This window comes from Stenella coeruleoalba (genome assembly GCF_951394435.1).
Source record: "Stenella coeruleoalba genome assembly, chromosome: 7".
NCBI classification, from domain to species: domain Eukaryota; kingdom Metazoa; phylum Chordata; class Mammalia; order Artiodactyla; family Delphinidae; genus Stenella; species Stenella coeruleoalba.
In genome coordinates this window covers 88,035,437-88,062,441 of record NC_137153.1, presented here as the reverse complement: position 1 = coordinate 88,062,441, position 27,005 = coordinate 88,035,437, and the positions used below count along the sequence as shown (strand labels likewise).

The following is a 27,005-nucleotide window of genomic DNA, read 5'->3' as shown; positions in this document are numbered from 1 at the left end:
GGCTATGTTATTAGGTACACACAAGATAAGAATTTTTATGTTCTAGTGAAATAAACTTTCTAATATAGTACCTTTTTAAAATCACTAATAATGCTGTATGCCTTAAACTCTATTTTGTCTGCTATTAATGTAGATATAACTATTTTTCTTTGATTTGTATTTATCTTTTATTTTTTCCCATCATTTTACTTTCAAACTTTCTGTGTTTGTATGTTTTAGGTATACTACTTATGAAGAACATAGAGTTTGTTTCTGTTTTTTTAATCCATCTAGTACTATCTAATAACTGGTTACATTAGTCCATATATACTTATTCTAATTGTTGATATTCCATTATCTGCCTATCATATTCTTGTGCTTCCTAATTTGCCTGTTTTTTTTTTAAAAAATGATTTTCCCTCTTCTTCTCTGCCTCTATTGGATTGATTGTATTTTTTAGCTTTTATCCTTCTACTAATTTGGAAGTTATTTATATTCCTATTCAAATTTTATTTCTAAACTAAAAAATAATTAGTCCTAAATTTAAACAGACACGCTTGTCTTAGTTTAAAGATAATCAGTAGCTCTATGCTTTGCTCAAACAATATGAATAACTAGAAATCTTTAAGAATATCCCCCTAGTTTTACATATGAGCTCTAAAAAGAATATTTCAGAAACATTCCTGGTGTATATTACTGTATTGTCATTTTACCAAAGCTAGCAACAGGAATATTATAATTATTTCCCAACCTTCAACTCTTTCAATTCTCTATAAGGAGATATTCTACAGAAGTGTTTCACAACACAGGCATTAGTGACATTTTAGATGGGATGACTGGTCCCCTGTGCAAACTGTCCCATGCACTGCAGAATGTTTAGAAACTCTGATCCCTGCTCACTAAATGCCAGTAGAAATCCTCCTCTCTTCTCCTGTAGTGACAACTAAAACTGCACTACACATTATTTCCAAACATTCCCCTAAGGATCAGTACCACTCCAACTGAGAAACCACTCTTTTAATGCATGAAAACAAAGTGCAAAAATTACAAAATAGATTTAGAATTGAAGGACCAAAGAGTGAAAAACATTTCAGTTCCACAAAGGAAATAATAACAAAAATACTTTTCCTTAAATTCAGGAAACTCATCTTATAAACCAGTTTTCATCATTAACTATATTACTTGGTCTCCTTTCCACATAATTTTCTCCAAGTTTTTTAGTCACAATATGTGACTAAGTGCAAGGAACAAGATGGAATCACTTTCTGATTGTTTTTTCCCAAAGCCAGTTTCTTTCTCCTAAAGAGATATGAGAGCTAAGACAGAACACTGCATTTGTTTACCATCTTAAAAACTTTTTTGTTGTTCATAATCCTAACATGACCTCCTATTCACAAACCTGTTGGTGTCCCAAATAATGACATTTCCATCAAATCCTGACGTTACTAAGAGTCTTGTATTAGTATCATATTCGATGTTCTTCACCCAGCTAGTGTGACCATGTAAAGTGCATACTTTGCTGTTCAGTTTTCTCAGATCCCATAGTGCTATTGTAGTGTCATCAGAGCAGGTAGCAAACAGCCGGTTATCAAGAAATCTACAAAGCAGAAAAGAAAAACTAGTTCATTTAATCTCTTATTAAAGAAAAACTGAGAAGCAGTCTCTGTATTAGGAATCAAGAAAACAAATCAAAAAAGGACTACAAACTCACTGTATAAACCCAGTGATTCTAATATATAATAAATAGTAAGTGTAATTCACATAACCACAGAGAAGGATACTATGATTTAGTGAGGGCCATGTTGCAATTTTATCTGTTTTACATTATTGATTTTTACTCAAAACTAGAAATAGGGGTGGGTGTTTAGAGAACACTGCTAGAGAAAATGAATTTTAGAATCTGTATAGGAAACACAAATGGTGAGAGACAATTTAATAGGAGACAAAGGAGATTTTGAATACTTAATTGCAAGTGAAACATGTTAAGCATAAAGTGTTCAAAATTATGAGAAATATTTACTCTGCTACCAATAACATCTCTATCTATTTAGAGTACATTTCTCTTTAGAATACATTTACATATAAAAATTGCTACTAAAGTGCCATAATTTTTAATCTATTAATTCAAAGCCATTCCCCAAATAATCTCACTTCTAGGACAACCAAGAGGAAATGGAAAAATTCTTAAAAAGGTAGAGTTTCCCAAGACTGAACCAGGAAGAAGTAGAAAATATGAACAGATCAATTACCAGCAATGAAATTGAATCAGTAATTTAAAAATTCCCCACAGGGACTTCCCTGGCAGTCCAGTGGTTAGGACTCTGTGCTTTCACTGCCGAGGGCCCAGATTCAATCCCTGGTCTGGGAACTAAGATCCCGAAAGCTGTGTGGCGCAGCCAAATAAATAGATAAATAAATTTTAAAAAATTAAAAAATAAAAGTAGGGCTTCCCTGGTGGCACAGTGGTTAAGAATCTGCCTGCCAATGCAGAGGACACACATTCGAGCCCTGGTCCAGGAAGATCCCACATGCTGCGGAACAACTAAGCCCGTGCGCCACAACTACTGAGCCTGTGCTCTAGAGCCTGCGAGCCACAACTACTGAGCCCACATGCCACAACTACTGAAGCCCGTGCACCTAGAGCCTGTGCTCCGCAACAAAAGAAGTCAGCTCAATAAGAAGCCCATGCACCACAACGAAGAGCAGCCCCCTCTTGCCACAACTAGAGAAAGCCCACACGCAGCAACGAAGACCCAACACAGCCAAAAAATAAATTAATTAATTTAAAAAACAAACAAACAAGGTCCCTGTGCTACTCTATAGCACAGGGAAATCTACTCAGTACTCTGTAATAACTACATGGGAAAAGACTCTGAAAAAGAATATATATATATATATATATAAAAAACTAAATCACTTTGCTGTACACCTGAAACTAACAAAACACTGTAAATCAACTATACTCCAATATAAAATAAATTTTTTAAATTAAAAAAAAGACTTAGGGTGGGAAGCTGTTGTTACTTAGTGATTATATATATTTCAAAATAATTTTATGGCTATGCATAAATTAGTTTGTAAACTACATTAATAAATTAATAAGATTTTTTAACAAACTTAAAAGCTTTTTTACAGCAAAGGAAACTACTGACAAAATAGTTTGAAAAGACAACCTACTGAATGGGAGAAGATACTGCAAATGATACAGCTGATAAAAGGTCAATATCCAAAATATATAAACAGCTTATACAACTCAACATCAAAAAATACTAACAACCCATCTTTTAATTTTTAATTTTTCCAAAGAGAAAATGCAGATGGCCAAAAGGCACATGAAAAGATTAAAAAACCACAATGAGGTATCACCTCACACCTGTCAGAATGGCTATCATCAAAAAGAACACAAATATCAAATGTTGGTGGGTATGGGGAGAAAAAGGAACCCTCATACACTGCTGGTGGAAATGTAAATGGGTACAGGCACTGTGGAAAACAGTATAGAGGTTTCTCAGAAGCTAAAAATAGAACTACCATATGACCCAGCAATTCCACTCCTGGGTATATATCTGAAAAAAACAAAAACACTAATTCAAAAAGATACATGCACTCCAATGTTTATAGCAGCATTATTTACAATTGCCATAGTATGAAATCAACCTACGTGTCCATCAACAGATGAATGGATAAAGAAGATGTGTTATATATATACAATCGAATACTACTCAGCCATAAAAAGGAATGAAACTTTGCCATTTGCAGCAACATGGATGGACTTAGAGGGCATTATACTAAGTGAAATAAGAGAAAGACAAATACTATATGATATCACTTATATGTAGAATCTAAAAAATACAACAAACTAGTGAATAAAATTTTTAAAAAGGCAGACACAGATACAGAGAATAAACAAGTGGTTACCAGTTGGGAGAGGGAAGCAGGGAGGGGCAGGAGAGGGGTAGGAGGGGAAAAAAAAATGGGGTTATTATGGGATTATATGAAATCATCTGTGTGAAACTTTTGAAAATTGTAAAGCACTACAGAACTTTAAAAAATCTTTCATTCAGTAAAAAAAAGAGAAAACATACCATCATTTTTTATCTATTAATTCAAAAGCATTCCCCAAATAATCTCACTTAGCAACATTTTATTGGACCAGTCAAGATTACAAAATAGATAATTAACAGTTTTCCAAGGCAATAGAAATAAAAGCAAAACTACATAAATGGGACCTAATCAAACTTATAAGCTTTTGCACAGCAAAGGAAACCATAAACCAAATGAAAAGACAACCTATGGACTGGGAGAAAATACTTGCAAACGATGTGACCTCCAAGGGCTTAATTTCCAAAATATACAAACAGCTTGTACAACTCAATAACAAAAAAACAAACAACCCAATCAAAAAATGGGCAGAAGACCTAAATAGGCATTTCTCCAGAGAAGACATACAGATGGCCAATAGGCACATGAAAAGATGTTCAACATTGCTAATTATTAGAGAAATGCAAATCAAAACTACGATGAGGTATCACCTTACAAAATGGCCATCATTAAAAAGTGTACAAATAAGGGCTTCCCTGGTGGCGCAGTGGTTGAGAGTCCGCCTGCCAATGCAGGGGACGCGGGTTCGTGCCCCGGTCCGGGAGGACCCTGCATGCCGCGGAGCGGCTGGTGCCGTGAGCCATGGCCGCTGGGCCTGCATCCGGATCCTGTGCTCTGCGGCGGGAGAGGCCACAGCAGTGAGAGGCCCGCGTACCGCAAAAAAAAAAAAAAAAAAAGTGTACAAATAATTAATGCTGGAGAGGATGTGGAGAAAAGGGAACCCTCCTACACTGTTGGTGGGAATGTAAATTGGTACATCCACTATGGAAAACAGTATGGAGGTTCCTTAAAAAACTAAAAATAGAATTGCCATACGATCCAGCAATCCCACTCCTGGGAATATATCAGGAAACTCTAATTCAAAAAAAGACATGTACCCCAATGTTCATTGCAGCACTATTAAAATAGCCAAGACATGGAAGCAACCTAAATGTCCAAGGACGGATGAACAGATAAAGAAGACGTGATATATATGTACAAAGGAATACTACTCAGCCATAAAAAAGAATGAAATAATGCCATTTGCAATAACCTGGATGGACCTAGAGATTATCATACTAAGTGAAATAAGACAGAGAAAGACAAATATGGTATGATATCACTTACATGTGGAATCTAAAAGATGATACAAATGAACTTATTTATAAAACAGAAACAGACTCACAGCCCTAGAAAACAAACTCATGGTTACAAAAGGGGAAAGGGGGGGTGCATAAACTAGGAGTTTGGGATTAGCAGAAACAAACTACTATATAGAAAATAGATAAACAACAAGGTCCTACTGTATAGCACAGGGGACTATATTCAATATGTTGTAATAAACCATAATGAGAGAATATGAAAAATATATATATATAACTGAATCACTTTGCTGTATATCAGAAAATAACACAACATTGTAAATCAACTATACTTCTATAAAAACAAAGTAGACAATTAAAATACTCTATAATTCAGATTTTTAATTATTTTACACTAATTTCTCAATCCTTAGTGAGAATATATTTTATATAAACACTTAAAAAATAACCTACCTATCACATTTTAATTTCTGCTCAATTCAACATTAGGATGCCTTCTCTAACATATTCTTTTATATATAACTAATCTCTCGCAGAAGAAGTGAATTCTGGAGTTTCTTATATATATATATATATATATATAGTTATTTTGAATTATTATTATTTAGAATTATATAAAATTATTTTGTCTCAGAAATCAATCTCAATATCCACAACAGCATAATGGCCTTCCTGAAGCTAACACGATTTTAAAATCCCAGGCTTTTGTACAGGCTGTTTCTGCTACCTGAAACCACATCCTCCCTACCTCTTGACCTGGATAACACTTGCTTTCTTTTTAATAGCCAGCTATCATCCCTTCCAGGAAGGCTTCTCTCTCTATCCAGCCTGGGCCAGATTTACCGATCTTCTAACTTCCCAAAGCACTCTACAGTTCTATGGTAATACTTAATGTTACAGTGTAAGGAATAAATTTACATGGCTATAAACTCCTTGAAGGCAGGGGAAACCTGTCTGCATAATTCATGATTAGATCTGCAGTACCCAACACACACAGTCCCACTCACGAATATTTATTAAATAAATGAATAAGACAGAAGTTCACTGCCTAATGGAGAAGACATTAGAAATACATAGTTATACAAAATACATGTGTGGGGAGTAAGCAAAGAAAAGAGGATGTTTAGGACAGGTTTCATGGTGGTGTCATTTGAACTGACTTAAAAAAAATGAGCAGGAACACCCTAAGTGGCCAAGGGGTAAGCAAAGTTACAAAGGTGTGTACAGGGATAGTGTACTCTTGAGAGGCAACAGCAGTTAAAAGTGCTGTGTGTGGAAAAGTAGAGACAAGTAGAGAATACATCATGGTATTATTCTATAGTGATTCCCAATAACTATTTCTTAATTATAAATACATGCCCATTGAAAATATTTTTTTAAATGGAAAAAAATCCTACACCAAAAATAACGACTGTAATTGATATTTAGCCTAATTCATGTATTTCAAGACTAATATTATTTCATAACTATTTTGCCATGTCATTAAAGATTTATTGACAAAATAATTCTTAATGGCTGAATAGCATTCACCGTATGAGTGAACCATAATCTTTTCTATTTTAAACTAATTTGCAATTTTTGGATGTTTAGATTGCTGCCAATTTATTACTATTCAAAACACAATGATGAATATGCTAACAGCCAAATATTAATCACATTCCTAGTTATTTTTCTAAATACATTTCCAGAAAAATGTATTGTTAAGTAAAAAGGGATTTTTTTTTTAAAAGGTAAGGCTTTTGATACATATAGACAAATTGTCCTCAAAAGAACATACCAATATCTAGTTCTACCAGCGGTTATGAGAGTGTCTGCTTCTCCAAACCCTTCCCACAGAGGTATTTTTTTAATACCTGTGCTAAGTGCTAGGAAAAAAATATCATCTTGTTTTAGGTTGAAACTTATTTTTAGTAAAGTTGAACTTTTTTCATATTAATTGGAAGATTATATTTCTTTGGGGAATTGCTATTCATGTTCCTTGCTGATTTTCCTCTTGCAATATTAGTTTTATTATTGAGTTACAAAATATTACTAATATTCTTCAGTTTTTCAAATACAGTATGTTGAATATGTTTTCCATATATTTCTATCTTTAAACGTGGTTCACATGTTTTCTTACCATATCAAAAATTTAATTATTATATTGTCAAATCCATTTTTTCTCCTTATAGTTTTACCTTTACTGATGAGGCTTTTAAAAGTAAAAATATTTCAATGACTTCCACACTTGACAGGAATTATACGATTTAAAAAAATACAAAATAACAAAGGCTACTGGAAAGTCAAGTCAGACTTTTAAAATAAATTGATCATCATCATAGAAGCATCTTTATATATTTGAAAAATTTAGGGAAAAAAACACTAAGCTATTTTATTTCGTACAGAAAATAATGCACATATGGATTCAAAACCCCAGTGGGATTATATTGCTGTACGCCGCAGTGGTCCACCTTGAAGGGTTTTAAGCAAGAAAGTGACATGATTGGTTAAGACTTTCAGAAGGATCTCTGAGCTGGCTAGGTTCCAAAACTATATTCATAAAAAATAAAATAGAGGGATTGGTTTAAAAGTTTTTGTCAGTAAGGCCACTGAGAAAAATTACTATTGTTGCATGGATATTTTAATATCAGTATGCAGAAAATCATGGAACAAAAGTTAATAATTTTTAATTGAATAAGTTTACTTTAATGAAAAATTCAATACTTAGACTTTAGTTTTCTCATTTTTCCCTCAAAGTATTACCTGTTAAAAATTTTGGTACTGGAGAATCATTGGTAAAGAGAGTAGATAAATTATAGAAAATTAAGAATGTAGACTAGGAGACCAGTTAAAGCACCCTCAACAATTCTTATCCCAAAGTAAGTAGACACGGAAAGTGTAAAGTGGTAGATAAGTCTTGGAGATCTGGCCCAATCCTCTCAAATTAAAACTTAGTCTACCTAATAAGTTAATAATTATAAAGTATTTTTAACTACATGGTCTCTAATAAACAAGAGACACTCCACACACATTGAAATCTATGAATTTCTGAATTACAGAACTTTTCCATATGTCTCCATTAAACTCCAATATGTGACAGCTCTGGATAAATTGAGGTCTTCATTATCAGAGGATGATTGGTAAAGGATAACAGCAACTGAAATTGAATTTTCTTAAAACAGGTACCAACACTTCATTGTACAAGGGAAAGGAAGTGTTGTATATTTTTTAAAAAACCAACTAAAAATCATCAAAAAAGGCCTTTTAAAATTTATTTAACTACATGCAAATTCTTAGAACAAGAATAAATTAAATGTTTGGGTTTTTTGCATAATCTTTCCAATGAAATTATGAAGCAGAATATGACATCCTTACTTCATATCTGAATTTTGTACTATAATAAAAAGAGGGCCATTTCTGTATAACATTCAAGGTCTTTATCAATTTTCCCAAAGGCCTTTCCTTAGTCCTGTGGGATATTCACATAATTCTTTGAAGTTTCTATCATGTCATCATTTCTGTCGTTCTCTTTTCTCTAATTGATAACTAGTCTCACTCTATCAGATCCTCATTTGCCAATGATTTTGACCAGTTCTCTAACATCACTCTCAAGGCCTTGCAAAATTTTACATCCTTTGCAAGATCAGAAATTTCATGTTCCCCATGATAAGCACTGAACCTACATTATATTGTTTGAAATATAACAATCAGGAAAAGACCAACAAAGACAGTGGGAGGGAAAAGCAGATCCTGGAATATTTAAATGGGTACTAATTTTTTAACTGCCATATCACTAAGTAAATATTCTTAGGATAACCTCAGTTCCCCCTCTAACCTCATAACTGGGGGACCTTGATTATTAAATGGACTCTTAAACTCTTAAACCTTCATGAATGAGAAGTAAGGCTGTATATTGGGCTTAAGAATTTAAATTACAGGGGCTTCCCTGGTGGCGCAGTGGTTGAGAATCCGCCTGCCGATGCAGGGGACACGGGTTTGTGCCCTGGACCAGGAGGATCCCGCGTGCCGCGGAGCAGCTGGGCCCGTGAGCCATGCCCGCTGGGCCTGAGCGTCCGGAGCCTGTGCTCCTTAACGGAAGAGGCCACAGCAGTGAGAGGCCCGTGTACCACAAAAAAAAAAAAAAAAAAAGAATTTAAATTACATATTTTTTCCCTTACTTTCATATGAAGCAACAGAAAATACTCTCCAAAACTATCAATATTTTTATTTTACAATATTAGCAAACCTCAAAACTAAGAAATGAACTAGAAGACATTGTTAAGTATGTGGAAAATGACTATCTAGAACCAAACCAGGAAATGCATGTCCATATCTCTGAACAGTACAGTGAGGTGGTCTAATGGAACTGAGTATGAATTCCAGCTCTACCACTTCCTATAAAAAGACCCCGGGGAAATCTCTTTATCTGAGTTGCAGTTTCTTCATTCCTTAAAATGAGTACAATATCTGTCTCACATCAGGATACTGTGAGGATTAAACAATATAATGTATCAAAAGTGCTTCACAAAAGGTTTGGCACATGGTAAGCACTCAAAAAATTAATAAGTAATACACAATTAAGCTCATGCCAGAGGACCTTTCAGATCCTTACTCAAAACACTTAAGTGATATGTACTTCTAAATAGCTTCAAAATCTGTTTTTCTAACAAACAGATAAGAAGCAAATTCAAATTTGTAGGTGTGGGGTTCTAGGGCAGGCACATTGATAGCATCAAATGAGAACTGACATTGAAAAAGAACACAAATTCTAATAGCAAATTAGTCAGAGGTCATTTTGACTAGGGGCAAACAACTTGACATGTCTTTTCTTTTTGAGATAAGAAATTTTAAAATTGTAAAATATTAGAAACATAAAGAAAATTATGAAGAATATAACAAACATCTGTGATACCCACCACCCAGCTTTATCAAATTTTAACATTTGGTTATATTTCAGATTTTTTTGAACATTACAAACCCAATTGAAGACCCCTGTATATCCCTCCCCAATCCCATTCCCCTCCCTCCCTCTCCAGAGGGAACCACTATCCAAAATTTGTTGTCTGTCACTCCCCTTGCAAGTTTTTAATACTATGAATTCATAAGTATGTATCCATAAGTAATTTACAGTTTGGTTTTGCATCCAACTTATTCTGTAAATATTTAATGAGCACCCACTATGTGGCACAGTTCTAGGTGCTGGGGATAGAGCAGAGAACAAACAAATACATGCCTTCATCAAGTTTATTTTTAAACTTTATATAAATGGTATCACACTGTACAGCTCATTCTACAATTTGCTTTTCTGGCTCGACCTTTTATTTCTGATATATCTCAGATGCTGATGCTTCTAGTTCATTTATTTTAACTGACGTATAGTATTCCATCGTATGAGTATACAATTCATTTATCTTCCTTTTATGTTTTGTTTTTTTGGCCACGAGGCATGTGGGATCTTAGCCCCCCGACCAGGGATTGAACCTGCACCCCCTGCCTTGGAAGGCGAAGTCTTAACCACTGGACCGCCAGGGAAGTCCCTTATCTTCCTCTTGATGGAGATTTGTTTTCAACTTCTATTACTAACGATGCTGTAATGAACCTTCTTTACACATTTCCTTGTTCACATGTGCTTTAATTTCTTTTAAACAATCGATCTTCAATTTTACCAGATATTGCTAAATTGCTCAAAATAATTTTACCAATTTATATTCCATCAATAATGTCTAAGAGTTTTCTATTTCTCAGCATCTTTGTCAATATTTGATATGTCTTCATTGTTATTTTTATTTGCATTTCCATAACTAGTAAGCTTGAAAATCTTTCCATATTTATTGCTCATTTTATTTTCTCTTATGCGAGTCTCTGCCTATTTTGCTCTAAGGTAATTGTTTCATATATTCTGGATACTAATCCCTTTTTTTTTTTTGCGGTACGCGGGCCTCTCACTGCTGTGGCCCCTCCCGTTGGGGAGCACAGGCTCTGGACGCGCAGGCTCAGCGGCCATGGCTCACGGGCCCAGCCACTCCGCGGCATGTGGGACCTTCCCGGACCGGGGCACGAACCCGTCTACCCTGCATCGGCAGGCGGACTCTCAACCACTGCGCCACCAGGGAAGCCCACTAATCCTTTTTTTGGCTATGTACATTGAAAATATCTTCTCGCACCAGCTTATAGCTTACCTTCTCACACTGTTATGTCTTTGGTTATAATGAAGTTTTAAATTTTAATGCAGTTGAATTTATCAATCCTCAATGGTTTATACTTTTTGTGTCTTAAAAAGAATCCTTTCTCGTACTTAGAACATAAATATTCTATATTTCTTCTAAAAAGGTTTGCTTTCATAATTACGTCTTTAACTGGCAGTTATTTTTAGTTATGGTATGAGATAGAAATCTAATTTCATTTTCTTTTTTCATACATATAACAAATTCTCTTTTCCATTTTCCCCCACTGGTTTATAATGCCCCTGCTGTCATATATAAAATTTTCATATATGCATGGGTCTGTTTCTGGAAGTTCTATTCCATTCCATAGGTCACTTAATCTATCTCTGTCCTAAGACAACGTCTGATATCTGGAGGGGTGAGTACTCCTACAATCTCAGTCTTCCTCAAACTTTTCTCAGACATTCTTGCCACTTTGCTGTTCAATATGAACTTTTAAATCAAGTTAAGAAAAAAAAAACCATTCTGTTGGGATTTTGATTAAAACTGCACTAAATTCATAGATTAATTTGGGAAGAACTGACTTCTTTATAATACTTAATTTGCTCCTTCAGAGAAGATTTGCGTTTCTCTTGGCAGCCCTGCCAAGCTGGATCCAGTTTAAAATTGCTGGCTGGAGGGTTTTGGACCATATCACAGTGTGAAGGCTGCATGAAGGCTGGCTTGTGGTTAGAAATTCAGAGATTTTCTGACATCCCTCTACCCAATGCCACAGTCTAGATGAACAAGGTGGTTTATTTCTAGATCACCTTTATGCTGAAATTGTAGCCCTTTGCAGTCCCCAGCCTTATGCAGAGTTTTCTATTAGACTCCTCACCTTGAACTGGACGTAGAATTAACTCTCCTGTCCTTTGTACTCCTCACACCTGTCAAAACAGAAACTCAAGAGTCACAGGCATTTGGCAGATGCCTTCAGGGTAAAAAGCCAGCTGAGTACGTGTTTACTTCTTTGCATTCCTGCTTCACTTTTGGCCCTAGGCTTCCTTTCTTTCTTATCAGTTCAACTCTACATTTAAAAAAATATTAAAAAAAAATTTATCCAGCATTTCTATTTTTAGTAGAAAGGTTGTTCAAGGTATTTACAATCTTCTACAACCTAATTTTTATCTGCTTGATTTACCAGTTTTGGACAGAACTGTATTAAAATCTCTTAATATGATTATAGACATGTAATTCATTATTATTGTTTTTGCTTTCTTAATTTGAAGTTGTATACAAGCTCATGATTATGATATCTTCTTGGTGGATTTTTCTTTTTATTAATATTTACTGTTGCACTTTCCTTATTAAAACCTTTGGTCTGGAGAAGTCAGGGAAGATGGCGTAAGAGTAAGACGCAGAGATCACCTTCCTCCCCACAGATACATCAGGAATACATCTACACGTGTAACAACTCCTACAGAACACCTACTGAACGCTGGCAGAAGACCTCAGACCTCCCAAAAGGCAAGAAACTCCCCACGTACCTGGGTAGGTCAAAAGAGAAAAGAATAAACAGAGACAAAAGAATAGGGACGGGACCTGCACCAGTGGGAGGGAGCTGTGAAGGAGGAAAGGTTTCCACACACTAGGAAGCCCCTTCGTGGGCGGACACTGTGGGTGTCGGACGGGGGAAGCTTCGGAGCCACGGAGGACAGCACAACAACAGGGGTGCGGAAAGGAAAGCAGAGAGATTCCCGCACAGAGGATCGGTGCCGATCAGCACTCACCAGCCCGAGACGCTTGTCTGCTCACCCACCGGGCGGGCGGGGCTGGGAGCTGAGGCTCGGGCTTCGGTTGGAGCACAGGGAGAGGACTGGGGTTGGCGGCGTGAACACAGCCTGCAGGGAGTTAGTGCACCACGGCTAGCCGGGACAGAGTACGGGGAAAAGTATGGAGCTGCCAAAGAGGCAAGAGACTTTTTCTTCCCTCTTTGTTTCCTGGTACGCGAGGAGAGGGGATTAAGAGCGCTGCTTAAAGGAGCTCCAGAGACAGGCGCGAGCCGCGGCTAACATTGCGGACCCCAGAGACGGGCATGAGACGCTAAGGCTGCTGCTGCTGCCACCAAGAACCCTGTGTGCGAGCACAGGTCACTATCCACACCTCCCTTCCGGGGAGCCTGTGCAGCCCGCCACTGCCAGGGGCCCAGGATCCAGGGACAACTTCCCCGGGAGAACGCACGGTGCGCCTCAGGCTGGTGCAACGTCATGCCGGCCTCTGCCTCCTCAGGCTCGCCCCGCACTCCGTACCCCTCCCTCCCCCCGGCCTGAGTGAGCCAGAGCCCCCCGAATCAGCGGCTCCTTTAACCCCGTTCGTCTGAGCGAAGAACAGACGCCCTCAGGCGACCTACACACAGAGGCGGGGCCAAATCCAAAGCTGAACCCCGGGAGCTGTGCGAACAAAGAAGAGAAAGGGAAATCTCTCCCAGCAGCCTCAGGAGCAGCGGATTAAATCTCCACAATCAACTTGATGTACCCTGCATCTCTGGAATACCTGAATAGACAACGAATCATCCCAAATTGAGGAGGTGGACTCTGAGAGCAAGATTTATTATTTTTTCCCCTTTTCCTCTTTTTGTGTGTATGTGTATGCTTCTGTGTGAGATTTTGTCTGTATAGCTTTGCTTTCACCATTTGTCCTACGGTTCTATCCGTCCGCTTTTTTTTTTTACTTTTTAAAAAAATTTTTTTTCTTAATAATTATTTTTTATTTTAATAACTATTTTATCTTACTTTATTTTCTTTTATCCTCTTTCCTTCTACTTTTTCCCCCTTTTATTCTGAGCTGTGTGGATGAAAGGCTCTTGGTACTGCAGCCAGTAGTCAGTGCTGTGCCTCTGAGGTGTGACAGCCAACTTCAGGACACTGGCCCACAAGAGACCTCCCAGCTCCACATAATGTCAAACGGCGAAAATGTCCCAGAGATCTCCATCTCAACACCAACACCCAGCTTCACTCAACAACCAGCAAGCTACAGTGCTGGACACCCTATGCCAAACAACTAGCAAGACAGAAACACAACCCCACCCATTAGCAGAGAGGCTGCCTAAAATAATAATAAGTCCACAGACACCCCAAAGCACACCACCAGACGTGGACCTGCCCACCAGAAAGACAAGATCCAGCCTCATCCACCAGAACAAAGGCACTAGTCCCCTGCACCAGGAAGCCTACACAACCCAGTGAACCAACTTTAGCCACTGGGGACAGACACCACAAACAACGGGAACTACGAACCTGCAGCCTGCAAAAAGGAGACCCCAAACACAGTAAGATAAGCAAAATGAGAAGACAGAAAAACACACAGCAGTTGAAGGAGCAAGATAAAAACCCACCAGACCGAACAAATGAAGAGAAAATTGGTAGTCTACCTGAAAAAGGATTCAGAATAATGATAGTAAAGATGATCCAAAATCCTGGAAATAAAATAGAGAAAATGCAAGAAACATTTAACAAGGACCTGGAAGAACTAAAGATGAAACAAGCAACAATGAACAACACAATAAATGAAATTAAAAATACTCTAGAAGGGATCAATAGCAGAATAACTGAGGCAGAAGAACAGATAAGTGACCTGGAAGATAAAATAGTGGAAATAACTACTGCAGAGCAGAATAAAGATAAAAGAATGACAAGAACTCAGGACAGTCGCAGAGACCTCTGGGACAACATTAAATGCACCAACATTCGAATTATAGGGGTTCCAGAAGAAGAAGAGAAAAAGAAAGGGACTGAGAAAATATTTGAAGAGATTATAGTTGAAAACTTCCCTAATACGGCAAAGGAAATAGTTAATCAAGTCCAGGAAGCACAGAGAGTCCCATAAAGGATAAATCCAAGGAGAAACACGCCAAGACACATTAATCAAACTGTCAAAAATTAAATACAAAGAAAACATATAAACAACAGCAAGGGAAAAACAATAAATAACACACAAGGGAATCCCCATAAGGTTAACAGCTGATCTTTCAGCAGAAACTCTGCAAGCCAGAAGGGACTGGCAGGACATATTTAAAGTGATGAAGCAGAAAAACCTACAACCAAGATTACTCTACCCAGCAAGGATCTCATTCAGATTTGATGGAGAAATTAAAACCTTCACAGACAAGCAAAAGCTGAGAGAGTTCAGCACCACCAAACCAGCTTTACAACAAATGCTAAAGGACCTTCTCTAGGCAAGAAACACAAGAGAAGGAAAAGATCTACAATAACAAACCCAAAACAATTAAGAAAATGGGAATAGGAACATACATATCGATAATTCCCTTAACTGTAAATGGATTAAATGCTCCCACCAAAAGACACAGACTGGCTGAATGGATACAAAAACAAGACCCATATATATGCTGTCTACCTGAGACCCACTTCAGACCTAGAGAAACATACAGACTGAAAGTGAGGTGATGGAAAAAGATATTCCATGCAAATGGAAACCAAAAGAAAGCTGGAGTAGCAATTCTCATATCAGACAAAATAGGCTTTAAAATAAAGACTATTAGAAGAGACAAAGAAGGACACTACATAATGATCAAGGGATCGATCCAAGAAGAAGATATAACAATTGTAAATATTTATGCACCCAACATAGGAGCACCTCAATACATAAGGCAAATACTAACAGCCATAAACGGGGAAATCGACAGTAACACATTCGTAGTAGGGGACTTTAACACCCCACTTTCACCAATGGACAGATCATCCAAAATGAAAATAAATAAGGAAACACAAGCTTTAAATGATACATTAAACAAGATGGACTTCATTGATATTTATAGGACATTCCATCCAAAAACAACTGAATACACATTTTTCTCAAGTGCTCATGGAACATTCTCCAGGATAGATCATATCTTGGGTCACAAATCAAGCCATGGTAAATTTAAGAAAACTGAAATTGTATCAAGTACCTTTTCCGACCACAACGCTATGAGACTAGATATCAATTACAGGAAAAGATCTGTAAAAAATACAAACACATGGAGGCTAAACAATACACTATTTAATAACTAAGTGATCACTGAAGAAATCAAAGAGGAAATCAAAAAATACCTAGAAACAAATGACAATGGAGACACGATGACCCAAAACCTATGGGATGCAGCAAAAGCAGTTCTAAGAGGGAAGTTTATAGCAATACAATCCTACTTTAAGAAACAGGAAACATCTTGAATAAACAACCTAACCTTGCACCTAAAGCAATTAGAGAAAGAAGAACAAGAAAACCCCAAAGTTAACAGAAGGAAAGAAATCATAAAAATCAGATCAGAAATAAATGAAAAGGAAATGAAGGAAACGATAGCAAAGATCAATAAAACTAAAAGCTGGTTCTTTGAGAAGCTAAACAAAATTGATAAACCATTAGCCAGACTCATCAAGAAAAAAAGGGAGAAGACTCAAATCAATAGAATTAGAAATGAAAAAGGAGAAGTAACAACTGACACTGCAGAAATACAAAAGATCATGAGAGATTACTACAAGAAACTCTATGCCAATAAAATGGACAACCTGAAAGAAATGGACAAATTCTTAGAAATGCACAACCTGCCAAGACTGAATCAGGAAGAAATAGAAAATATGAACAGACCAATCGCAAGCACTGAAATTCAAACTGTGATTAAAAATATTCCAACAAACAAAAGCCCAGGACCAGATGGCTTCACAGGCGAATTCTATCAAACATTTAGAGAAGAGCTAACACCAATCCTTCTCAAGCTCTTCCAAAATATAGCAGAGGGAGGAAAACCCCAAACTCATTCTACGAGGCCACCATCACCTTGATACCAAAACCAGACAGGGACGTCACAAAGAAAGAAAACTACAGGCCAATATCACTGATGAACATAGATGCAAAAATCCTCAACAAAATACTAGCAAACAGAATCCAACAGCACATTAAAAGGATCATACACCAGGATCAAGTGGGGTTTATTCCAGGAATGCAAGGATTCTTCAATATACGCAAATCAATCAACGTGATACACCATATTAACAAACTGAAGAAAAACCATATGATCATCTCAATAGATGCAGAGAAAGCTTTCGACAAAATTCAACACCCATTTATGATAAAAACCCTGCAGAAAGTAGGCATAGAGGGAACTTTCCTCAACATAATAAAGGCCATATATGACAAACCCACAGCCAACATTGTCCTCAATGGTGAAAATCTGAAAGCATTTCCACTAAGATCAGGAACAAGAGAAGGTTGCCCACTCTCACCACTATTATTCAACATAGTTTTGGAAGTTTTAGCCAGAGCAATCAGAGAAGAATAGGAAATAAAAGGAATCCAAATCGGAAAAGAAGTAAAGCTGTCACTGTTTGCAGATGACATGATACTATACATAGAGAATCCTAAGATGCTACCAGAAAACTACTAGAGATAATCAATGAATTTGATAAAGTAGCGGGATACAACATTAATGCACAGAAATCTCTGGCATTCCTATACACTAATGAAGAAAAATCTGAAAGTGAAATCAAGAAAACACTCCCATTTACCACTGCAACAAGAAGAATAAAATATCTAGGAACAAACCTACCTAAGGAGACAAAAGACGTGTATGCAGAAAATTATAAGACACTGATGAAAGAAATTAAAGATGATACAAATAGATGGAGAGATATACCATGTTCCTGGATTGGAAGAATCAACACTGTGAAAATGACTCTACTACCCAAAGCAATCTACAGATTCAATGCAATCCCTATCAAATTACCACTGGCATTTTTCACAGAACTAGAACAAAAAATTTCACAATTTCTATGGAAACAAAAAAGACCCCAAATAGCCAAAGCAATCTTGGCTTTGAGAATGAAAAATAGAGCTGGAGGAATCAGGCTCCCTGACTTCAGACTATACTACAAAGCTACAGTAATCAAGACAGTATGGTACTGGCACAAAAACAGAAATATAGATCAATGGAACAGGATAGAAAGCCCAGAGATAAATCCACGCACATATGGTCACCTTATCTTTGATAAAGGAGGCAGGAATGTACAGTGGAGAAAGTACAGCCTCTTCAATAAGTGGTGCTGGGAAAACTGGACAGGTACATGTAAAAGTATGAGATTAGAACACTCCCTAACACCATACACAAAAATAAGCTCAAAATGTATTAAAGGGTTTCCCTGGTGGCGCAGTGGTTGGGAGTCTGCCTGCCGATGCAGGGGACACGGGTTTGTGCCCCGGTCTGGGAAGATCCCACATGCCACAGAGTGGCTGGGCCCGTGAGCCATGGCAGCTGAAGCTGTGCGTCTGGAGTCTGTGCTCTGCAATGGGAGAGGCCACAGCAGTGAGAGGCCCGCGTACCGCAAAAAAAAAAAAGGATTAAAGACCTAAATGTAAGGTCAGAAACTATCAACCTCTTAGAGGAAAACATAGGCAGAACACTCTATGACATAAATCACAGCAAGATCCTTTTTGACCCACCTCCTAGAGAAATGGAAATAAAAACAAAAATAAACAAATGGGACTTAATGAAACTTAAAAGCTTTTGCACAGCAAAGGAAACCATAAACAAGACCAAAAGACAACCCTCAGAATGGGAGAAAATATTTGCAAATGAAGCAACTGACAAAGGATTAATCTCCAAAATTTACAAGCAGCTCATGCAGCTCAATAACAAAAAAACAAACAACCCAGTCCAAAAATGGGCGGAAGACCTAAATAGACATTTCTCCAAAGAAGATATACAGACTGCCAACAAACACATGAAAGAATGCTCAACATCATTAATCATTAGAGAAATGCAAATCAAAACTACAATGAGATATCATCCTACACCAGTCAGAATGGCCATCATCAAAAAATCTACAAACAATAAATGCTGGAGAGGGTGTGGAGAAAAGGGAACATTCTTGCACTGCTGGTGGGAATGTGAATTGACACAGCCACTATGGAGAACAGTATGGAGGTTCCTTCAAAAACTACAAATAGAACTACCATATGACCCAGCAATCCCACTACTGGGCATATACCCTGAGAAAACCATTAATTCAAGAAGAGTCATGTACCAAAATGTTCATTTCAGCTCTATTTACATTAGCCAGGAGATGGAAACAACCTAAGTGTCCATCATCAGATGAATGGATAAAGAAGATGTGGCACATATATACAATGGAATATTACTCAGCCATAAAAAGAAACGAAATTGAGTTATTTGTAGTGAGGTGGATGGACCTACAGTCTGTCATACAGAGTGGAGTAAGTCAGAAAGCGAAAGACAAATACCATATGCTAACACATATATATGGAATCTAAGAAAAAAAAAATGTCATGAAGAACCTAGGGGTAAGATGGGAGTAAAGACACAGACCTACTAGAGAATGGACTTGAGGATATGGGGAGGGGGAAGGGTAAGCTGTGACAAAGTGAGAGAGTGGCATGGACATATATACACTACCAAACGTAAAATAGATAGCTAGTGGGAAGCAGCCGCATAGCACAGGGAGATCAGCTCAGTGCTTTGTGACCGCCTGGAGGGGTGGGATAGGGATGGTGGGAGTGAGGGAGACGCAAGAGGGAAGAGATATGGGAACGTATGTATATGTATAACTGATTCACTTTGTTATAAAGCAGAAACTAACACACCATTGTAAAGCAATTACACTCCCATAAAGACGTAAAACAATAAATAAATAAATATAAAAAACCTTTGGTCTTATATCTGTCCAATAATGATAACCTACATCAGTTTTCTTTACCCATTTCTGGGTAGTTTTATTTTTGGTATCTCCATAAAGAGTATATACGTGATTTTGTTTTTTATTCAAATTGCTATCTCTGTGCCTTTTAATAAAGAAGATCAACCCATTTATATTTACTGTGAACTATTAATATATTTGGAACTATTTCTACTTCCTGTTTTCTATTTATCCTTCCTTTCTTTTGCTTATTTTTTTTTACTTTTTTAAGCTTTCCTTTCTTTTACTGAACTGATCAAGTTTTCAATATTCTCTGCCACCCACCTTTGCTGGTTTGGAAGCTATAAACTATAGTTTTATTATTTTAGTTTTTTAATCATATATACTTAATTATAGATTGTTCTGAAAGAGTGTGAAATTAGTTAATATTTCTATCCTCTTCTTGAACATGATGTGGACCTTAAATGTTATACATTCCCACTGAACAAAATTTCCCCACACGTACAACCTATTTGTTGTTACCATCCAGAGCTACAATGTGCAGTTTGGTAGCCATTAGCTACATGTGGCTAATGAGTCCTTAATATGTGGCCAGTCTGCATTGAGATGTGCTCTAAGTGTAACATATATACTGGATTTTGAAGATTTAGCATGAGAAAATGAAAGTATCAATAAAATATCTCAGTATTTTTTATGCTGACTGCATGTTGAAATGAGAACATTTTAGGCATACTGGAGTAAATAAAATATATTATTAAAAATTAATTTCATGTCTTTTTTTTAATGTGACTACTAGACAATTTTTAATTTAAAATTATAATTGTATTGGATAGTGCTAATCTAGAGTTTTCGTTTTAACTTTGTTTTAAATGCACCCTCCCCCACAAAAATCCTAAATTATTATCTTTCTGCTATTAATAATTAACATTTATAATTTCACTGAATCAAAATTCTTTATTCTAGAATAACAATTTACCTGGATATGAAATGGTATTAAACATTACTCTTAGTATTTAAGATATTACTCCTTTGTCTCCTAGCATCAACTGTTGTTGATAAGAAACCAGTCAGTTCAATTATCGTACCTCTGAAGGTAATCTGGCCTCTAACTTTGGTGGCTTTTAAGATTTTCTTTTTATCTGATATTCTAGAATTTCACCACAACCTGTCTAGATGTAGCTTTATCTTTGTTTAACCCACTTGATTCCAGAGTTTACTTTTGATTCAAGGATTCAGGTCCTTCAATGCTGAAAATTCTCAGCCTTTGTGCCTTCAAAATTTAGTTCTCCTCCAATCTCTGCAACTTCTTTCTTCTGTAACTGAGATATTATACATCTCAATCAATCTCTGGGTGAATTTTTTACTAATATTTTCTAACCCATTAATTCTCTCATCAGTGGTGCAAAGGGTAACATTTATCCCATTTATTAAGTTTTTTAATATACCAACTATATTTTTAATTTACAAAAGTTCTAGTTGGTTTTTCCACATTAACCTATTTTTTTTCATAATTTTGAGCTATTAATGGGAAGTATCCCTTATTTCTTTGAGCATACTAAAAATGCTTTAAAGTTTCTTCCAATCAATGGAATACTATGCAGCCGTTAAAAAGAATAAAATCATCCCATGGGTACAAATATGGAATGATCTTAAATATGTCATTAAGTGAAAAAGCCAACGTATATAATAGTATGTGCAGAATGCTACCACTTATATAAAAGTTTATGTATATGTGTGTACATATGCTAGTACATGCATGAACTATCTCAGAAAGGATAGCAAGAAACTGGTAATAGTGGTTGCCTCTGGGGAGGGGAACTGGGTGGCTAGGGGAAAGAGGTGGGAGATAGACTTACTTTTCACTGTTTACCCTTTTGTACCTTTGAATTTTGTACCACGTGCATGTATTACCTAGTCGAAAAAAAATAAAATAATTCATTTTTTAAAATAAAGTCTTTGTTGGACTACTCCAAAAAATTAATTTTATCCAGAGAAAATACCTGTTCTAGTTGCTGGTTTTGTTATGATATTAATATTAGATATCTTCATGATTTTGGGAATTTTGGTTATATAGGCTTATTTTGAGCAAGAAAGATTTAAAAATTTTTTCTCTTTCTTCCTATTTAATGGTTTTATAGTTGCCCCCACTTGGATTTCTGGAACCAAATCCACTACTAGGCCTCATAATGACATTAAGGCCTCCAGTTTCATGATAATATTGGAGCTATCACATATATACCTTCAGTCACCGACTCAACAATGGCTTCATTCAATTCCTGGTCATGAGGCTGTATCTTTATCATCTAAAACCTACAGCCCCAGGTAATTAATAGCTTTTTCCTTTTTTCAGCCTCATTCCAACTAAACCCCTGGCTTCATATAGTAATTCTGGCTCTGGTTCCTGCCTCACATGAAACACTTTTAGCATTTTTGATTCCTCACTGGAGCTAAACTACTATATGTCAGTGCCTGACTGAAAACCCAGTGGGCTTATGGTTTCAACCCTGTAACAGCTTTGTGTCTGTGTTCCGGTCTGGCCATATGGCCACAAAGATGTTTATGTTGTTTCAGAGCCTGGCTGTATCTTTTGTGCTATTTAATCTATTGTTCTATATGTTTGGAGCTAGAGGTTACATCAAAATTCAATATGTCACCTTGACTAGAAGTAATTTCCTCATAAATTATTATTTTTTGAACATTAAAAGTAATCATTATGAAAGTCATATAATCTCATTATATAAAGTTTAGAAAATAGAAAATTACTCATAATCCATTCATTCTAACATATCCACTGTAAGCATTTAAAAATATTTCCTTCTAATCTTTTTCTTCTGCATCATGTCATATTTATATAATTTTTATGATTTTAACCTGTACTGTCGCAAGCATTTGTCTATGCTGATATGTAGTCTCTGTAACCATCATTTTAATGACTGCATATTAGTCCACCAAGCTATTCAACTGTTATCTACTTCCCACATTATTGAGAATTTAAGGAGCTTCCAACAATGCTATAAAGAAGTTTTTCTGTGCATGTGTGTTTTTTTCCCTCAATAGTATGAATTTGGGGGCTGGTGGTGACAGAGGGTAAGCAGTGGGAGTGCCCAAAAGCATTATAGGACTATCATAATACATGGCTGAGATTCATAATGATGACCCTAATACACAAGGAGAAAAGGTGAGATCATATGGAAGTGAAAATGCATTTCAGAAAGATTCCAATCCAAAATGGTTAACAGTAAGTTTTGTAATTAAAGGGCTATGTTCCACAATTCCAAATGTGTATCACCTAGTAGTGCTGGACAAGGCATTATAAATTTTCATTAACTTCCGAAACAGAATATTTTGGGTCACATTAATAAAGTTCACTTTTTCACTATAATACTAACCTTATATTATTTACACAGTCTTCATGAGCTTCAGAAAGTGTTTTTATGTGCTTTGAAGATATAGGATCAAAAAGCAGAACTTCAGTCTGTTCACAAGCAACTGTCAGCACTGACCTGGAAGCAAATGACACATTTCTCTTATTTAGTTTTTTAGCATTCTCTGGTTATTGATATTCAACTATTTATAACTACACAAGCTATAGATGAATAACTTCTTTTTGTCCACATTAGTAGCAGATAGTTAAAAGACTGACACTACTCACTGTTGAAAGTAGTAGTAGGAAGTGGTACTCTCATACATTATGGTGAAGTGTAAACTGGTGCCGCTTGTGTGGAGAGTACAAGTATCTATCAAAATTTTAAACATGCATACCTTTTGACTCAGCAATTTTTTTCTGGGAATTCAATCTAGAGAAATAATTATTTCTAAATACAAAGAAGCACATTTAAAGATATGCTGCATTGTAGGGAGAAATTGAAAGTAACCTAAATGTACATAAAAGAAGGAATGGTTGATTACATAAGCCATAGTATATAATACTTTACAATATAGTACAACATTTAAAAAGAAAGGGATAACTTTATGTGGGTATGAAGAACTCTAAAACATTTTTAAATGAGAAAAGCTGGTTGCAGAAAAACATGCATAAATGAGGCAACTTAGGAAAAAAATCATATACAACAAAATTAGGTATTTCATCAGTATCTATTAAAATGCACTGAAAAGGTCTAGCATATACCCTACCAAACCAGTTTGATATAGTCAAACTTAACCTTTTCCTTTATGGATTTTTAGTATTATCTCTTGTTTCAGCCCTTTCCTATTACAAAGTTGTATTTTTATAAACCTTTTATAAACCCCATTTTGATTTCTGAAAATCTATTGTCATTTATTTATTTTGCCTTAGTTTTCTGTAGGTGCTGATCTTTCAGATTCAGACCTAGCAAATGAAATCCTGAGTCTTTGAAAGTTCAGGTCTTCTCAATTTATAGTTCCAATAACAAATGGTATTTTTACACTTTAAGATGAAAGTGCATAAGATGGAATTTTAAATGGCCAAATTTTTCTATTCAGAACAAACTTTTTAGATAAAGTGGGGAGGGAAAAATTCTACTAAATTGAAATTTTTTCCATATGTAGTAATCATGAAATTATCCTTTAAAGGGTGTCTGCATAAACCCTTTTGTGAGGCATCTGGATTTCAAAAGTTTACTAATATGTGAAGGATTTTCGTAGGATTTTTGTGCTAGTTGACCATGATGAGTAAAAGTATTCAAATTAATATATGTAATTTTAGAGGATGTATAAATAATCATTTCTTTTTGTTGGTCAGAAGAGTCATGAAATGAAATTTTCTTTTTGTGCATAAAAGTAATGAATCAATGATTCTGGGAGAGTCTTAATCTTAAACACTGTACATAAGAGACCTATTAAAAAAAGAGAGACCTATAAAACTGATAGTCTTTCTTTTTTATTAATTAATTTTATTTTATTTATTTTTGGCTGTGTTGGGTCTTTGTTGCTGTGCGCGGGCCTTCTCTAGCTGCGGTGAGCGGGGGCTACTCTTCATTGCGGTGCGCAAGGCTTCTCATTGCGGTGGCTTCTCTTGTTGCAGAGCACAGGCTCTAGGCACGCGGGCTTCAGTAGTTGTGGCTTGCGAGCTCAGCAGTTGTGGCTCGCAGGCTCTAGAGCGCAGGCTCAGTAGTTGTGGCTCACGGGCTTAGCTGCTCCACGGCACGTGGGATCTTCCTGGACCAGGGCTTGAACTCGTGTCCCCTGCATTGGCAGGCAGATTGCTAACCACTCTACCACCAGGGAAGTCCCATTTTTTTGGTTTTAATACCAAAAAATCTATTACAATAGATTACAATCTATTTTTGTACATGGCATGATTTGTAACTTTTTAAAATGGATGTCATTTGTCCCAGCATCAAAGCCTATACTTTTCTAAATGCTGTCTTTATCATACACAAGTTTTTTTGGGGGACTCTATATTCTAGTCTATCCAATACTACCACAGTATTTTAATTTCTAAAAGGTTTGACAAGTGGCAAAGCAAGCCCCTCATTGCCCTAATAAACATTTTTTGGGGTGCTAATGTCATACTTTCTCTTTCAAATGAATTTTAGATATAGCATTATCAGGTACTACTAAAAAATCTTGTTGGTATTTTTATTGGGATGCAGTATCTTTACAAATTAATTTGGTAGAATTTATATCATACAGTATTGAATCATCCCATCAGTAATATGCATAGTTTCCCACATATTCAAGATTTTCTTAGCAAGAGTATTGTAACAATCCTTGGAACTTTGAACATCCTTATACATTTAGAATTGACTTAGGAAGTTATGTACACACACCCCCCCCCACACACACAGATCCACCTGTGGGTTTTAATTGAGATTGTAATAAATCTAAAGAAAAGTTTGCATAGAATTGACATCTTGACAATATGGAGTCTTCCAATCCTTGAACATGTCATATCTCCATTTACAACAGAGATTTTCTCCATATGCATCATGCCTATCTTTTGTTATATCTATTCCTGGGTACTTGAGGTTTTTTTGATGCTTTTGTAAATGTTCTTTTTAAAATTGTTTCATTTGTTGCTGGTACACAGAAGAGTAACTGATTTTTAAAATATTATTTATCATCAATCTTGCTATTTTATTTAATAATTTATCATAGGTTATTTTAGGTTTTCTTTGTCAATAATCATATCTATAAACAGTTGCTTTGTTCTTTGTTTTAAGATAAATTTATTTCTTTTTGGCTGCGTTGGGTCTTTGTTGCTGCGCACGGGCTTTTCTCTAGCTGTGGTAAGTGCGGACTACTCTTCGTTGTGGTGCGTGGGCTCCTCATTGCAGTGGCTTCTCTTGTTGTAAAGCATAGGCTCTAGGCACATGGGCTTCAGTAGTTGTGGCATGCGGGCTCAGTAGTTGTGGCTTATGGGCTCTAGAGCACAGGCTCAGTACTTGTGGTGCACGGGCTTAGTTGCTCTGCGGCATGTGGAATCTTCCCGGACCAGGGCTCGAACTCATGTCCCCTGCATTGGCAGGCAGATTCTTAACCACGGTGCCACCAGGGAAGTTCCTGCTTTGTTCTTTTTAATACTTCTTTTCCTTGTTGCACTGGCTAGGACTTTCAGTACAATGTTGAATAGAAATGTTAATATAGCATGCACTCTTATCTTGTTCCTTATCTTCAAGAATACATTCACCATTTCATCATTAAGCACAATGTTTGCTGTAGGGTTTATTTGTTTTGGTAGATTCCTATTATTGGATTAAAGAAATTAATTCTCTTCTACTTAAAATCTGCTGAGTGTTTTTTTCCATTAATATACATTAAAGTATATAAAACATTTTCTAACACTTATTGAAATTATCCTATAGTTTTCTTTTTAATATGTTAATGTAGTGATTTACATTAATTTATTTTCTAATGTTAAATCAATCTTTCATTTCTACCATATTGCTAGATTCAGTTGGCTAAAACGGTGGGTTCACATCTCTGGCTACCCTCCATTTGCAGATCTTGGCCCTGCAATTTCCTCATTGCCTCAATTCTCTAATCCTTTCAAACATAACTTTTTATATCTTACATTAGATATTTATGTTTTT

General features: G+C 36.2%; 1 protein-coding gene across 2 annotated transcripts in view; it reads right to left on the bottom strand.

Annotated features, from left to right (window-relative positions):
- The window catches only part of DCAF10 (DDB1 and CUL4 associated factor 10), a 56,521-nt gene that overhangs the window by 18,895 nt on the left and 10,621 nt on the right, over positions 1-27,005 (bottom strand). For both annotated transcript variants that reach the window (XM_079925824.1, XM_079925825.1), the window contains 2 exons: positions 23,379-23,492; positions 1,379-1,576 (listed from right to left, as the gene is read on the bottom strand). In XM_079925824.1, coding sequence (XP_079781950.1) covers positions 1,379-1,576; positions 23,379-23,492 — 312 coding nt within the window. The remainder of the gene's footprint in view (positions 1-1,378; positions 1,577-23,378; positions 23,493-27,005) is intronic.